Source organism: Pararge aegeria, chromosome 14 (genome assembly GCF_905163445.1).
Source record: "Pararge aegeria chromosome 14, ilParAegt1.1, whole genome shotgun sequence".
Taxonomy (NCBI): Eukaryota; Metazoa; Arthropoda; class Insecta; order Lepidoptera; family Nymphalidae; genus Pararge; species Pararge aegeria.
Genome location: NC_053193.1, coordinates 11,610,929 through 11,628,129, shown reverse-complemented (window position 1 = coordinate 11,628,129; position 17,201 = coordinate 11,610,929). Strand labels below are relative to the sequence as shown.

Genomic DNA, 17,201 nt, shown 5'->3' with positions numbered 1-17,201 from the left:
AATATGATGCAATTAACATTACAGAATAAAAACTTTAAAAATGTTAATGTCAACTGTCAAGCATATACTAATTCATCATTGTCACTTAACTGTCACTCGAAGTGAGCTTGCATTTGTTGGATTTACTTTTCCGTAAAGAAATTCAGTATTTCTTAGTTTTGGAGTGATCTATAAACAGAATCCATTTATATTTTATTTAAGAAACATAAGTAAGACAGACAGATTAGTAAGTATATCAAGTCGAAGTATTAACAATATTATAATATAATTTTTTATTGCTCGGCTTTTATGAAAAGTACTTTTGTTTTTCAGGCTCAACATGACTACAAATGGTGATGTTGGAACCCTGGACGCCAGTGGTAAAATAATAAAAATGGAAGTAAGTAAAGAAATTCCAAATTCTATGTAAATAACCTATACATTTGTTTATCAAACTCAAACTTTTATTAGGTGGACTACAGTGCCACTTGTGATGAAAAAATTCCGCAGTGGAAGTCATTGGCCGCTAGTGGCAAGGTTCAAGAAGCTATAGACCAGCTACTGGCACTAGAAAAACAAACACGAACAGTAAGTTTATATTTTAATTTTGTGCTTTCTCTTTCCAAATTTCCACAACATAATGTCAAAAAAAAAAAAAAAAAATGTGCATGTTTTGCTTGGTTATCAAAGCTTCAATTTTATAACAATAATTAATTATTGCAAGATTTGGAGCTAACTGAAAAATCACCATTCATACTTATTTAGCCTCCACTTAATCCGTACTAAAATAATAAATGTGGATGAGTGTTTGTTTGTTTTTTTTGTCCCTCCTTACTTTTCATCAACTTGATTTTTGGCAAAGAGTTAGTTTAAAGGATGATCAGAAACGTAGGCTTTTTAACCCACTGAAACCAATGGTTCCCAAAGGATTTGTAAAAAAAACCATAATAAATGTGGATGAAGAACAGCTAGTAGAATTATAATAATTTTTAATTATTTATTGCTTTATTATATTCTAGTAGTATTTAGTATATATAGTATGTATGTATATATATTTATATGTACCACCTACCTCTCTTCTTGAGCAGTGGTTTATGCGATTGGTTGCCTGGAAGAGATTGCTATGTAGCGATAGGGCTGCCTAGTTGTATATATTGTGTAAACTAGTTTTTTTATAACTTTTCCTGTATTTTTATGCAGTGTACAGTAAAAGTGTATTCTTTCATTCATTTGACCATACCATATATTGATTACCCTACAATGTATGTACCTTCCCTGGGTCTCTGAACAAGATTGAGAGAATTTAACTAGGTTTACTTTAAGTTGTGTTTTTGTTTTAAGAGTTCTTGACTCTTTGTTTTTATGATATAACATCCTTTCTTTATATAGGGTGCGGACATGACATCTACTGCAAGGATTTTGGTGGCTATAGTGCAGATTTGTTATGAAGCTAAAAACTGGACAGCCCTCAATGATCACATTGTACTTCTGTCCAAAAGAAGGTATTTTTTAGTACCATCCATCATTGTTTGTATTAAAGATGAGTAATTGAAACATATTATAATATTTAAGTTTATTATAATAAGTATTTATGTATATTATTTATAAAAATATTAATCAGCTATCTTAGTACCCATAACACAAGCTACGCTTACTTTGGGGCTAAATGGCGATCTGTGTATGGTATATTCATTTATTTTATTAATTTATTAACAGGTCACAGTTAAAACAGGCTGTGGTGAAAATGGTGCAAGAATGCTATAACTACGTAAACAAGACACCGGACAAAGAAACAAAAATTAAGCTAATTGAGACCCTAAGAACAATTACAGAGGGTAAAATCTATGTTGAAGTAGAACGGGCGCGGCTTACACATATCCTTGCTAAAATGCGGGAAGAGGAAGGTAATTTTATTTATGCTTTATACTCTTTCGACAAAGATTGGTTATTCCTAATCAAGTTTAAAGCCCTAAATAATACTGATTCGTTTTGAATTTTGGAAAAATTTATTTGAGAACAGTGTTTAAAAACCACTTAATAAGTGATTGCTTTTTTGTACTTACTTACGATATAGTTTTATACTATCAAAGTTCACAGAGTAAAAGTTTGGTGCATTTCTCGCCCAACTGTAACTCATATTAAAAATTGTATATGTATTTCACTTTATGGTTAAATCCCTTTCAAATAAATATTAAAATATTTCGCTCGCTTACGGATTTTTTTCGGATTATACTTTTCATTATCATTTATCTTAATTCGGATTTATATCACTGTCAACCCATTACCGGCTTGGTAAGAGCTCTCTCAGTGTAGGATGTAGTGTACCACGCGGGTCAAGTGCAAATTGGTGGTTATCACACGCCTTTGAGAACATTATGGATAACTCTCAGGCATGCCAGCTTCCTGAAGATGTTTTCCTTGTCGAGTAGTTATATTTAATTGCTAAAAACGCACATAGCTACGAAAAGAGAGGTGCGTGTCGGAAATCGGACTCCAACTTAACAGTGAAGCGAAAGTAGGCTATCATCGTTTCACACCCTAGCATTTATAGTTTGTTCATGTAGTGTAATTTGTTGGCCGATTGGCACAGTTTGCAGTGACCCTGCTTTCTGAGCCCAAGGCTGTGGGTTCGATACCCACTACTGGAAAATGTTTGTGTGATGAGCATGAATTGTTTTTCATTGTATGGGTGTTTATATGTATATTCTAAGTATTTATGTATATTATTCATAGAAATATTCATCAGTCATCTTAGTACTCATAACACAAGCTACGCTTACTTTGGGGCTAGATGGCAATGTGTGTATTGTCGTAGTATATTTATTTATTTATTTTAATGTAATGAACGATTAAGGTAGTTAACTAAAATAAATGAATTTCAGGTGATGTCACAGAGGCAGCAAAGATCATTCAAGAGCTACAAGTGGAGACATATGGTTCTATGGATAAAAGAGAGAAAGTAGAACTTATTTTAGAACAAATGAGACTTTGTTTGGCTATTAAGGACTATATTCGCACCCAGATTATATCAAAGAAGATTAGTACAAAATTCTTTGAAGAAGACGATACTAGAGTGAGTTTTTGTAATATTTTAAAAGTGATGAGATACTTTTTATCAGTTTTGAAGCGACATGACAGTCCTTTGACCTATGACATCATAAAATAACCAACAGACAAACACAATTTTGAAACACTGAATAAAAATGAACCTTTACTGTTAAAATAACAATTATACGATAAATTATATTATAATTGAATGTAGTGCCAGAATATTACTTTACATATTCTATATCCGAGATTATTTCTACTGAATTATACAATCTCGCAAATCAACCAAGCAGCCCTAAATATTAACGTACATACTACGACGTACACAAAGAAAAGCAAAAGTTTGATAAGTAGGTTGTATATATTGTATTGTTTATTTTTTATGCTTTGATGTTACTATTATTTATTGTAGGAGCTAAAAGAAAAGTTCTACAGAATAATGATATCGGTGGATCAGCACAATGCGGCGTATTTGTCCGTGTGCCGTCACTTCAGAGCCCTCGGACAGCTGGGTGGATCAGATGCTCTCATCGGCAGTGTAGTCTTTCTGATCCTGGCTCCGTATAATAACGAGCAGGCTGATATGACACATAGGGTTAATGAAGATAAGGATCTGGATAAATTGCCTGAATATAAGTAAGTTGCGTAAAACATGTTATCAGTCAAGTTTTTATTGTGTAGGTATGTCAAAAACCCCTCGGTATTATATATTTGCAAAATTATTTATTATCAAGTATAATTGGCGTAATATTTTAAATAAGAGTGCGTTGAATGGCACTAAAATTTTAAAACCCGCCAAAACTTACTCACGGTTAGAAATTAAACTGACGATCGGTTTATTTTCACGATATTTTAAACAATTTACAAAATATCGATATAATACGGTTTTATATTAAAACAAATTCCAGCCATTAAGCCACTAAAAATGACAATATTTTTAGGCAATTATTAGGTCTATTCATCAATCCGGAAATCATAAGATGGAGTACCTTATGTTCAACGTACGAGAAGATGCTAAAACTGACGCCATTCTTTGAGTCTACTGAAGAGAAGGGGAAAGAACGCTGGAACGATCTTAAGAATAGAGTGGTTGAACACGTAAGTGCGATTTTTATAATCACATTAAAGTTGTATTAATTTTAAGTCAATTGTTAAATCGGTACAGCAAAGTATCTAACGTGTCGGAACTATAAATAGAGATTTAATTTTATGCTAAAGTATAATTAAGTGATTAAAGCAACTGCAGTACAAAAATTACTTCTGAGTGTCTGGATACAATATACAACGTTTAAATGAAAACCGTCTTACTTCACATGCTTTAGTGGTACATTATTTACTGTCTCTAAGAATTATCTATGATACAGAATCATTTTTGAGTAAACCAGCCATTGTTTCACTGAAAGAAATCAGATAGCCCTAACATCATTTGCAAAAATTAAAATCAAGTGACTCCTGTCACTTTATTAGGTACGCGTTGCTTATCGTAAGTCGGCACTATGCGTGTGTCGGTCTTTTATCTTCAATAGGATTGTAAAAAGTAAATATATTCAAAATGTTTTGAATTAGGTTGTATGGAAACATAAGTATATTTGATTTAATATTTCTACAGGGTGATCCCTTATGAATTATCCTTATGCACCCTTTAACAATATTTCGTGATTCGATACACGTGGCATACACTGAATTGTGTATATTATCGGGTGTAACCTTGGGCCGTCCTTGAGTGGTCGGTTGTAGATCCGATAGAAATCTGACTCGCTGGATGTTTCTGACAGCTAAAAAAAAATCGTTGACGGTGTGCACGGAACGTTCCGTCAGGAGGACTAAACTTTTATTTTATTTTAGGCAATGGATTCAAAAGTTTGGGTGGACAACATAAAGCGGCCGTCGCTTGTTCCAAAAATCGTTTCTTTGTGGAATAGGCTCTTGAATTGGTTAAAACGCATATAACTCCGATAAGTCAGAGTTGCGTGCCGGAGGTCCAACTAAACAACCGCTCGCTATTCGCCATACATTAAAAAAATACAAGTTTAATATAAAAGTACCATTATCATGTCTTGTCAACAGAATATCCGCATAATGTCGATGTACTACACACGCATCACTTTGCAACGAATGAGCGAGTTGCTCGGTCTGAGTGTGACCGAGACCGAGGAGGCGTTGAGCCAGCTCGTCGTCAGCGCAGTGGTGCGCGCTAAGATCGACCGCCCCGCCGGAGTCGTGCACTTCAGGTACACTCACCCATAGACACATACACCCATAGACTCAAAGACATATACACAAACATCCTAAGACGCATACACACATAAACACATTCACAAATTATATACGTTCATAGACACACACAATCATAGGCACATACTCACATAGACACTGACGACCAAAGACTCGCACAATGAATACACTTTTGTTGTACACTAAAGAAACTAGCAGCTACAGATATATAAACATAGAAGAGGGTACAATTTGGTGACCTTTATAGCTACATAGCAATTTCTTCCAGGCAACTAAAGGCGTAGAAGGAAAAAACATAGAAACGACATGCACAATCATGGATACATACAACCCATAGACCAATTTACTTATAGATACACATCTACACACAAAAACTACGCACAAGTCGCTTTTTTTTGCGCTGGTAAATTGGAAGAAGCACTTTACTTGCGTGTAACTAATTTCTGGAAAAAAGGTGGGAGGTTTCGTGCATGTCGGACGCGGTTTTTTCAGATCTTTCTTTAAATTTATTGTGAACTCGTTTTGGGGAGGATTGGTGTTGTTTGTATTGTGCAAGTTGTAGTGTTGGTGTTATTCTTATAGTGGTTGTGCGAGTTCTTTTTAATTATTATAAAAGTTTAAAATTTACAATATAATATTTTGAAGAACTTGCATATATAGGCGGCTAGCTGCTGTGGGAATGGCGCTGGTACTGCGGTATGTGCATATAGACAGCACCAGTCCTTTTCGGGGCGAGTTTGCGGTAGATATGGGGAAATGTTTGGGGGGCCGCCCATGTGCGAAGTTCCCCGCCCTTTTCGTCAGTAAATTTCTCCTGATATTTTATATTTTAGGCTTCCCTAACTTTAATTAAACATATATAATACACCTGACATTAAAGCTTGAAGAAAAAAAAAATTTGCTTATGGGCGGCGTTGATGGGCGACCCCGCACTATCGTGTGGCCGAGTTGACTCAGTAAAAACTGTACTCATACAAGTAAAGTGCGGGTCGCTTCGCGTGGGTTTCTTACCAGGGTATAGCATAGAAATGGCAAAATCCTTCTCCTAAACGAGTTATATATGAATTTCAGGGTAGGCAGTACTTTTTTGCATGTATGAAGTGCCCGCCACTGACTATAATATAAATGTTGTTGTATTGCAGGTTAAACATGGACTCCTCCGACCGACTTAACGAATGGTCGCGCAACTTGAACACGCTGATGCAACTTGTCAACAAAACAACGCACCTCATCAACAAAGAGGAGTGCGTCCACAAACATTTGTTAGCGACTGTCGAATAGGATTACGATCTATGAATAAATAAATTAGTATTATGCCTGGTACTTTTCAACTTTCTATTGTTGTCCTTTAGGGCCTTATTATTTAAAGTGGCACAACGTCGGAACACTTCCACACGTTTGTCTGTGACTGTACCTTTCAAATGAATGCTTTAAGAAACACTGCATAACTATTCCATCGTTATGCCACGTTAATTAATAATGCTCTTAGTGTAAGTTTATAAGTAAATGAACTATAAACGTTAATCAACGATGTTATAATCTGCGACAGTCAAACAAATATGTATATCATCAACATTTTTTCCGAAAGACTAGTGTGTGTTGTATTGGTAACATCTGAGTGTGTTAGGTATAAAGGCCAATAAAAATTTAAACTTAACAACGTGGGACAGATGTTGGACACGTCGAAACTAATTTGTACAGAAAATTATAAATAAATATGAATTTACTACCGATTTTATTGTCAAGGTACATAAATAAATAAACTCTTAAACAAGTTCTGCCTAAACTAGTATAAAGTTAGCAGCTTTATAAATTAGTAGATTTACGTTAACGCGATTTTTACGTTTGTTTACTTAAAAATTTACACATACACAATAGGTACTGATCGCACTTTCCGGACGCGTTGCAGGTATGACGTCACATTTGCGTTACACCGCATTCATTACTTGCATTCATTATAAGATTTTATTTGCACAGGTCTTTGTTGAATTAAAGTTTAATTCGGTTGCGATCAGCTAAACCTACAACACATCGCCCTTTTTTATTTTATTTTTATTGTATTTCAACGAGTAAAGAAAATAAATATATAATTAACATTCCCCTAGCTGTCTCATTTTAACTTTTTCCATGCTTAAACATACTAATATGTAACATGCGTCGATAAGTAATACGTCGAATTGTTAACAGTTTTTTTTAACCCGATGAAATAAACCCGTGAATAGGTCAGACAAATGGTTCAGGAACTTCTTTCTCTTGTATTATTTCAATCTATGTCATCCGTGTATAATATTTAGTGCGTGATATTAAAGAAGAAGGAAAGTGACCAGGAGTCGAATTTCAATAATTAACCTTAACTACTTGAAAAGATTCATTGGGTGCATGCATCCCGAGTAGGTACTCAACTTTCTTTATTATTTTTTACATATTTTATAAAATATATCAATATGGCTTCTGTATGGCGAACAGCCGTTTTTTTCAATTTACTTTCTTAAAAAAATAGTTTATCTATTTCATACCACCGAGAGGTCGTAATCACGCGGGTTAATTATTACGATAAAAAATCGACCATCACGAAATCGAGTTAAGCCAATCGCAGACTGATAACGCTATCTTAGTCAGATGTTTCGAAATTATTGTAACCTAATCTTTAGCAGCAAAGTGACACAATTAAAAGCAAAATCAGACATTTAATAATTAATATTAACAAAAATGGTAGGATTATCGATGGGCATAATTTTGCTATTTCGCTTTATAAACAAAAAGTGTGAACCGGCTATATTCGGCATTTACCAGCAAAGGGACAAAACATATCTGTTTAAGTTTTTGTTTATGTATATTTATCTGAGGCTGAGACAGGTAAGTTGAGTTAAGTGGTTACTGTATTTCTTTTTAAGTCATAACTATCATCATTATGAATCCTTTACCGACTGGCTTTTTTTTGTATATTTCCTCTCATACAGGTTTCCTAACGATGTTTTCCCACCAAACCATGGTGGAATTTAAATTGGTTATATTAAAAACACATAATTCCGATAAGTTAGAGGTGCGTGCCGCCTTGATGCTTCCGAGAGGAAACAAAGTCCTAGCCACTAGACTATCACCGCATCTTTAAATGTTTTCTAAAAAAGCAAGTTGGCAGGCACGTATGTTGAGGCACGAGTAGTTGTTCTATCTTACTCACGGAAATAACAACTATGACTAGACTATGAGTTTTTTGAGTGTGAGGCTTGCTTACGTCTGTGTCATTAGACTTAGGCAACTATTAATCCTTTTCGACTCAAAATGCTACGAATACCTTATAACTTATGAGTTCAATGATGAAGAAGAAAGGCGGTCAAAATTGTCTTCTTGGGTGTTGTAACATTTTATTGATGATTGACAAGTACGTATAACACTTGTAATACCTTCTACTGAAAGGAAAATGGGAAACGTACCTATCCATGGAAAGAGATAATTAACGTAAGCATTTCAAACCAATGACTTTGAAATGCGTTCTCAGAAATTGGATATAATAAAAGGCCCTCGCGTCGAATTGTTTTTAGTACCTAGGTACATCAAATATTCTTTACCTCTTCAGGTACTTACAAAACCTTTCTTAGCTTTAGGCTATTTTGAGTGGTCACCTCGTTACCTTATTGTTTTTAGTTTATCACCTACTTAAAGCGGCTATTAGCTATTGAATTGGGGCATAGTCCTGACGGCACATCACACGTTCAAGAACATGACTTCCAGTTGGAAAAAATATATGACCTTGGAAGTCGTAGCAAGGTATTTAATAGATTTTAGTTCCTTTTAGTTTTGTTTTGAATCTCGAAAATTAGATTCACTGTATTAATACTCTATTACATATCCACCTATAAAAAACAGTGCACCTCGAATCTTCGTTAGGTCTCCTACCTAAGGCAGATTCGCACATAAAAAACCAATTTTTATACATTATCTTTGCAAAGGTAGACACAAAAGAGTGGAGAGGGGTAAATATATTTTTAACATTGGGTTTGTTTAAAAAACAAAAATACCTACAGCCGTGAAGCTTACTTTACGTAACTTCTAGCATCGGAATTGCGAGGCATAGTACGGATCTGCACCGTTAGGTATTTGGTATCCCAAAGAAACGTCGATAAAGATGAAGTGCTTTGCTTCCTCATTTTTAATACTTACGCGCACCGCAAAGATGTAGCATTCGATTCCCCAGCAGTTGTCATAATATGATTAACTCCCTTAAATAGGCATCATCTAGGCAAGCGTGCTCTAGCATTGTATCCTTGCCACCAGGCGTGATTGGAACCTACTCCTACTCTATCATCATGCACATATCTTTTTACTTGATGACAGACTTGTAGTGTCAGTTTGGGAATAGTTATATTACATCCAAACGTTCATTCTTGAGGTATGCTTTTGTTCGTGGGATACGCCACCTTTCGGTCTATTATTGTTTAAAATATTTAAAAAAATCATTCCACAAACAGAGTTATTTTTTTACCGACACAGCTCACCATCACAAGAAACAATTATAGCATTGTGTCGTGACACTTTGCAATTTGGGTAGGTATCCTATGACAACTGGACTCATTTGCCTGTTGCACTTGACATTGTTGCCTATTGCACTGGACAATGTTGCCTATATTGAACAGTGGACTCTACGAATTGCTAACGCTTATATTGAAAGAATACTTTCAACCGAATTTAAAAAAAAGGAGGAGGTTCTCAGTTCGACTGTATGTTTTTTTTTCAAGCAGATTTAGAACATTGCTCTAAAATAATGTATTATGTTTTCCACTGAAATGATCGATATCTAACATTGGTAAGCTTTAGGCCAAACTAACTCGGACATACATGTGCGTCGGAAAAGCAAGCTATTGTTCTCTCTCTTCTATTTTTTATTTTTATGTGCATTTTTATGATTCGCAGGCTGTAGATGGCGTTTATTTTAATGGAATGTCTAAAAATGGAGATGCAATCATATGTGGTTTAGCACGAAGACCCGATCGTGTCTGCGACGCTTTTCTTTATTTGAAGGTAGGATGGTCCAGAAGCATGATTAATTTGATTAATTAATTTATCTACTCCCATGCTTGAAATCCTCTATAAAAGATTTTAACGCTATTTTTTTTAAAACGTATCAAAGAAAAATGGCGGGGATTGAAATAATCTACTTTGTTTTTTACGGCGCACGGTTTTCAGCCGGCCCACGCGCGTCAATGGCAATGTTTTTCTCAAAATTCATACACATACCATGCATCGAACTATAAGAAATTGGTCGTCCGTGTGAAACCCTTTGCGCATAAGGTATCGAAAAAAAAAGGATTTTTATAATCAAATTTAGCACAACATAATATCATCCGTTTGCATGATATTATGATGGTTATTATGACATTGGGTGTTTTAATGTTAGCAATAAGCTAACTGTTTCAGAATCTTTATAGAGGATTTAAAGTATGAGAGTAGATAAAGTCTTGTATGCAACTGTTGATAATTAGGTATTAAAACTTATGTGATACTATTATCGCACTCGACTTCGCCTTGTGTGATAAACCCACACTCGTGTTTAAATAAACTTTAATGTACAACAGTTGCATAAACCATCTACCTAATAATGATTGAAGATTTATTACTTAATTACCTAAAAAAATCACGCAACGATAAAACAAAGTAAAAAGTTACAGCACACTAAGTAACGAAGTCTGATTTTTTGTTATTTTTAGTTATCTAAGTCATATTTTTCGACTTGTAAATGAATATGCATGAATAAAGTGAAAATAAACTAACATAAACAAATAGAAATCTATTATTAGAAGAATCAGAGTAACCTACCTAGATAACTTGAGTTGTTACTTGCGAAGCTAAGGTGACAATAATTGGGCGAGGCCCGTTCCTAGAACCGACGAACCAATGGGTCACAGAGAGCTAAATGAATCGGGCACTAAAAAGCGCAACATTCGACTTAAGACCAAAATTAAGACCAAAATACACGATATCAAAGGTACAAAGTGAAAAGGAAAATACCTACACATCCTATGCTGATTCCTATAGTAAATCAGGATTTTAAGCAGTTAAGTCAAGTACAAAGTAGCAAAACATCATTTTCTATTCACTAATAACTTATCTGTTGCAGATCAACGGTGAAGATCTTTTTCTATCACCCTGCCTTCCAGACACATATCTGCAGAAGGATGAAGAGGATGGTGAGGGGCATAGTGTAAAGGGCATTTCTATTACTAATTTTATACCCATGCGTGCTTGGACTTTTCGTTACAGGGGTGAAATGAAGTGAGTTCATCCGTGATCATACTTTTAAAGCTTATAAACGTTACGCGTGTATGGTGCACAAATTCATACTTTTTTTATCCAAGAAAACGTTCTTTAAACTATCTTCATTGTAATGGGTTCTAATCTCATCTTGAATCTCTGATTGTAGTCAAGAAACTTCATAAAAGCTTTTAACCTACCAAAAATAGAATAAGAATTTAATTAATGGTTAACACCATTAACCGTCACCATTTTGTCATAACTATTTAAATCTATGAAATAAACTAAATTGTCACGTCAAAAAATTGTGCTAAAAATAATAATAATAATAATAATAATTCTTTATTTTCAGGCAATAGTCCCATAGAATAGATTTGTTTTATAGTACAATAATAACAATAATAATAAATAAAGCTAATGCAGATGTAAAAAAAAAAAAAGAATTATCTTAAAACCTAAAATTATTATTCTCGCACCGGTGCACGCAAGACCAATACTAGACAAACGGATTTTTAAAGTCCACATTTAAAGTGCAAAGGACGGTATTGGTGGTGCGTCTAAGTCTCTCCCAGAAGGAAGCCGTTCTTGTTCTGAGAATGGCAAAGAAATCGGGAACCCTCGCTGCAGCGAACATTGATTTAGCACTACAGAAACGAGGCAGCTGCATTAGGATGCGGAAAGCGTTATTATATTGTATCCTTAGCGCGTTATAGGAAAAAAAACTAACCTTGTCCAGAGGACATCTGCGGTATAAAAAGGACAGCAAAAGGACAGCACTACTTTTATACTTGTCAATTAGTTTGGTTTAGAGATTTGTGTACCGTCAATCGTCTGCACCGTTAATAAACCTAAAGGATATTCGGGGCACAATTAAGGTTACATAACTAAATTGAAAAACTTAGATCAAGTTTAGGTTGTGCTTTTAAACCTGTAACTGGGACGTTAGCTTTGGACTGTTGTACAAAATTCACTAAGGTGAACTAAACCGTTATTTGTAAAAATGGTGCTCTCCTTTTTCACAATGAACATAGTGATAGAATAAGGTAGAACTTCTAAAGCTGTCGATTGAGTTCAATTTTCGTTTCGCGTACTGCGATGATAAATTTATGTTGCTATTTTACCACAGAACGGATGATAACCACAGAGAAACTTTGATCAAACTTAGTTTATGCTTTTAAACCAGTTTGCTCTTGGATTATTTAAGTAGCCAGTTGGTATTTATATTTGTTATAATAAGCTCAAATAAGCTCCGTTACTTATTTCTTTTTTATATGGAACAGACCCAAAAGCAACTTAAATAAAGTTGTTAAAGTAGAAGCTGACTTGGTGTGGGGCGCACTATGGGCACCGTTTGAATACGATTCACAGATGTCGCCCCGAAGCGTTGCAGACGATATGGCGAGAGAACCCTGGTCTAAGGACTATTTCAAGTTGGTTAAAAAGTAAGCTTCAAACCTTTTATTCATAGGTCTATTATATTACAACGTTCGAGTTATGTGCTGCGGTTCGAGTATTTGGAATTCCAAAAGTCTTACCAAGAGTCATCAGGTGTTCTACCTAATGACTCTTGGTAGGACTTTAATCTGATCTTCAGTATAGTGCCAAATTACGCTCCCAATCGTAGGTTTATTGTAGTCAAGAATGGTAGCTGAAGTCACTAGGTATATCGCACTTTATTACTGGTTTTACTACAAAGTTGTTTTGCGTCGCTTTCAAAGGCTAATAGCAGACTGACTCAGTCGCGACGAATGTCCACTTTTATAAAGTCTCGCGAAGCGTTTCAGCCAGGTTCCAGCCAAAAGTAAGGAACTAGTAACGCAGCTACCGTGTGTAATATTACACGAAGCATTTAGCGCCACTTAATGCCTCAAAAAGTATTTAACATAAATACATGAAATTTGGTTTATTTATTAAAACACATTAGAAACCAAAATTTAAGATTTTGATTATAATTACATGCTTTACTTTAGTGCACTTATCTACATACTAGAAGAGGCTGATGTGGCGATGGCGAATATAACGTCTTAAATTTGAACAGAAGTACCTATAACTTACAAATACCGATTATTTAGGATAAGTTAATGCTAAATATTTAACTTGGCTTTGTTTTTGATGGGCTACTTATCTAGGGCCTATAAGCTCGACAAAAGGAATGATGCAGAAATATTTTGATTTATGACTGTCCTCGGAATTATTTTGTTGTTTCGTAGGTATTTGGTACATATGAGTTTAATACCTACACGCTACGTTGTCAAGCGAGATCGTATTTCCGAAAAATGAAAAATAATTAATTATCTTAAAGTTTTCTGTTTTGACGAGTAGGTAATATGAAAAAAAAAAACACAACACTTTCAGGTTACACCAGACGCATTATGAGCAAATGGGATTTATTGAGGGAAAAGTTTCAATTGACGGAAAGACGTACGAGTTAAATATGCCTTGCGTAAGGGATCGCAGCTTCGGTAATCATTTTTTTATATATACCTATTGAGTAATATGAAATGTTAGATACATTACAACGTGTAAATGAAAACCGCAATAATAGTTCAGAGGTCTTATAGGAACATTATATACTGTCTCTGAGACTTATCTGTGAAACCGGAACGCTAATAGTTTTAACTGAAAGAAATCAGATACAGCCCTAATATTACATGTAAAAGTAGTAAAGTGACTCCTGTCACTTAATTAGGTACGCGTAAGTACTATGCACGTGTCTGTCTTATATCTTCATTTATTTATTGCAGGACCGTTACGCGAATGGCGAAATTTCCATCGCTATGTGTACCATTTCATGTTTCTGGACAACGGCGATTGTATGGCCGTAGGGAGCGTATCGCAACCTTCCATATTATCTCAGTAAGTTAAACTCGGTTATTATTTCGGTTACTATACAGGTACCAGTTTTTCTATAATTTTCGATAACCAGACAAATGAAATAAAACATGGTGGGCGTGGTCTAAATCGAGATGAAAAAAAGTTATAAAATGTGACAAAGGGATTAGGTACACGCCAATTTGCATTCTTCGTAGATTTTCTGGCATCTCGTAATTTGTAGGTATTAGAATCCCTCTCATTACACCCTCTCAATCTTAGACATTTAAGTGCCTTATTATTTCTTGATATAGATACCAACGCCGATTCGATTGTGTTCAATTCGGTTGGATAGTTATAGGTGCACTTTTGTAATCTTTGTTAAAATCATTATAGAAAGCATCAGGCATGCATGATTCGTCACGATGTTTTTCTTCACCGTTAAAGCAAATGATACATATTGAATCGGGCGGTCGACTGGCGTCGTCGCTGGCGGCGACCCTGTTTTCTGAGTTAAAGGCCGTGGGTTCGATTCCCTCAACTGGAAAATGTTTGTGTGATGAACATAAACGTTTTTCAGTGCGTTTATCTGTATATTATAAGTATTTATGTATATTATCCATAAAAATATTCATCAGTCATTCATTCACATTCATTAGTACCCACAACACAAGGTACGCTTACTTTGGGGCTTGATGACGATGTGTGTATTGTCGCAGATTATTTTTTTTTTTTTATACAGTTGTTAAAAACGCACATAACTCCGAAGTCCTAACCACTAGGCTTTCACCGCTTGCTTATATCTAATTACCTATATACCGAATTATTTAACGAAAATGTTACTCTTAAGCTGAATTAAGAAGTTACTGTTTATTTCAGTTTAACCATCGGCTATTTGTGCAGAAAGGCAGACCAAACTGTTGTACCCGTTGACTATTCGGACTTCCGTCTATATCAGCACGCTGAACATCAAATACTTCCTAAACATTATGGATTTATATTCGAAGCAGGTAGGCTTAATTAGTTATTGTCCGGGAAGTGTACAACGGGTTCCCCGGACGTCCAATAAAGCCAACGAGAGGGACATGCCGTGGTGGTTCTTAGTTCGGGTAAACGAGTCCCACATAACCTCTGTCCTGCCCAAAAGGAGAGGTAAATAAAGCTTTTCCACCACGACAAAAAAAAAAGGGTTAATTAGTTATAGAACTTTTTGTAACAGAGCTCGTCCGGAGAAGTACCCACTAGCTCATCATCATCATCATCATATCAACCCATTACCGCCCGACTACAGGGCATGAGTCTCCTCCCACAATGAGAAGGGGTTAATACCGTAGTCCACGACGCTGGCCCAGTGCGAAATGGTGGACTTCACACACCTTTGAGAACATTATGGAGAACTCTCAGGTATACAGGTTTCCTAACGATGTTTCCCTTCACCGTTGTGATATTTTAATTGATCAAAACGCACATAAAAAGTTTTGTTTTGTGTTTTGTTTTGTGAAAAGTTAGAGGTGCGTGCTGTATTTACTAAAAATAACTAACTTTTTCACTGATAAGGTACAAAATTTACTTGACAACAGGGAAAAACAGAAGTTTACCCCCGTTCAGTATTACATCCGTACTGACGCAGATATAGGTATTGTTTGGATATCCGGGATTTCCCCCGTGAGCCATGCTCGAAGTGGTAAAAAAAGTAGAAGATAACATTTTTGTCTTTTCTTCCTTGAAAATGTCTACTGCCCATGCTAACCGCGCTGGGATCGAAACAGAACATACTCAGGACTATTTATAAGAACACAGGTATCACCTGCGCCATGAAGGTCTTTTAAAATAAGTAATATTTTAATGCCACATCTTAAATCATACATAAATAAAATTAACGGTCATTTGCAATAATAATTAGTTACAATTATTTCACTTTTCCATTCGAATAGTCCACTTAGCTGGAGTCACTTGGCATTATTTTTGGCGTTTTTATGATTGAACCGATGCACTTAGTGCCTCCCTAAGTAAACCTCAGTTTAGGTACCAGTGATTCAACCATACATAGTACTAAGCTATGATTTCTGTCACAATTTAATAATCGTGTGAATAAATGATTTTATTATTATTATTATATTATTATTACTTTCTCTTTATCATATTCGCTCTTTTCTATGGCGTCTTCGTACCCGATAAACCAGACTTTGTATTGTCTCTAACAGCCTTTTCTTTAACACTTTTCGATCTTATTTATGAACTGAAGCAGTGTTTTGTCAATTTCTTTACTTATAGTATTAAAATAATATGTTGAAATAAATATTTTTTAGGAGGTCAATCATACGCAGTGCGAGTGAGTGTTGACGAAGAGGACATGTTTTATATTGGTAAAAATAGAGAGGCCAAGTTCTATGAGAGATGGTGCAGTGTAGAAATAAATGGCGTTAAAGGGAGAGCCTGTGTCGAGTGGCATTATAACAATACGCTGAATCAATTGTTTAATAAATAATTATCTACTTAAAACGATGTATTTTTACCATCTCCCTTTTGTTATAAAATTGGCTTTAATTTATATCTAGTGATAAGGACAAATTTTGTAAAGCTATTCTGAAGGTAAAACAGGCCCTAAATGTTGAAAAAAGTTTATGGTCACGGTGTCTGTTTGCCGAACTACTAACATAATCGGTTTAAGACGGAGACGTTAGTTCTATGTTCAGTCCAGAATATGACCAGTCTCATAGAGGTGCTTATTTAAATTTAAAAAAAAAGAATAAGGGGCAAAATGTGTGTAAAACAAACAAGATATTTAGCGAGAAATGTTAAGTATATTTAACGTTACACTTTATACAGAACAGGTATTTATGCTATTTTATTATACATGGACTAGCAAATGATTGCGT

The 17,201-nt window shown here is 35.1% G+C and overlaps 2 protein-coding genes across 2 annotated transcripts; both read left to right on the top strand.

Annotated features, from left to right (window-relative positions):
* Positions 1-90: 90 nt before the first annotated feature.
* On the top strand, positions 91-7,361 carry LOC120629377 (26S proteasome non-ATPase regulatory subunit 12). The gene is made up of 10 exons (XM_039898308.1): positions 91-226; positions 313-379; positions 451-567; positions 1,369-1,481; positions 1,696-1,883; positions 2,862-3,052; positions 3,440-3,663; positions 3,969-4,125; positions 5,095-5,258; positions 6,405-7,361. The coding sequence occupies exons 2-10, from the start codon at positions 320-322 to the stop codon at positions 6,541-6,543; spliced, it is 1,353 nt and encodes a 450-aa protein (XP_039754242.1). The 5' UTR covers positions 91-226; positions 313-319; the 3' UTR covers positions 6,544-7,361.
* Positions 7,362-7,971: 610 nt separating this feature from the next.
* LOC120629592 lies at positions 7,972-16,810 on the top strand. The gene is made up of 9 exons (XM_039898568.1): positions 7,972-8,118; positions 8,908-9,030; positions 10,174-10,281; positions 11,378-11,532; positions 12,792-12,953; positions 13,867-13,973; positions 14,256-14,367; positions 15,202-15,332; positions 16,632-16,810. The coding sequence occupies exons 1-9, from the start codon at positions 7,972-7,974 to the stop codon at positions 16,808-16,810; spliced, it is 1,224 nt and encodes a 407-aa protein (XP_039754502.1).
* Positions 16,811-17,201: the final 391 nt, after the last annotated feature.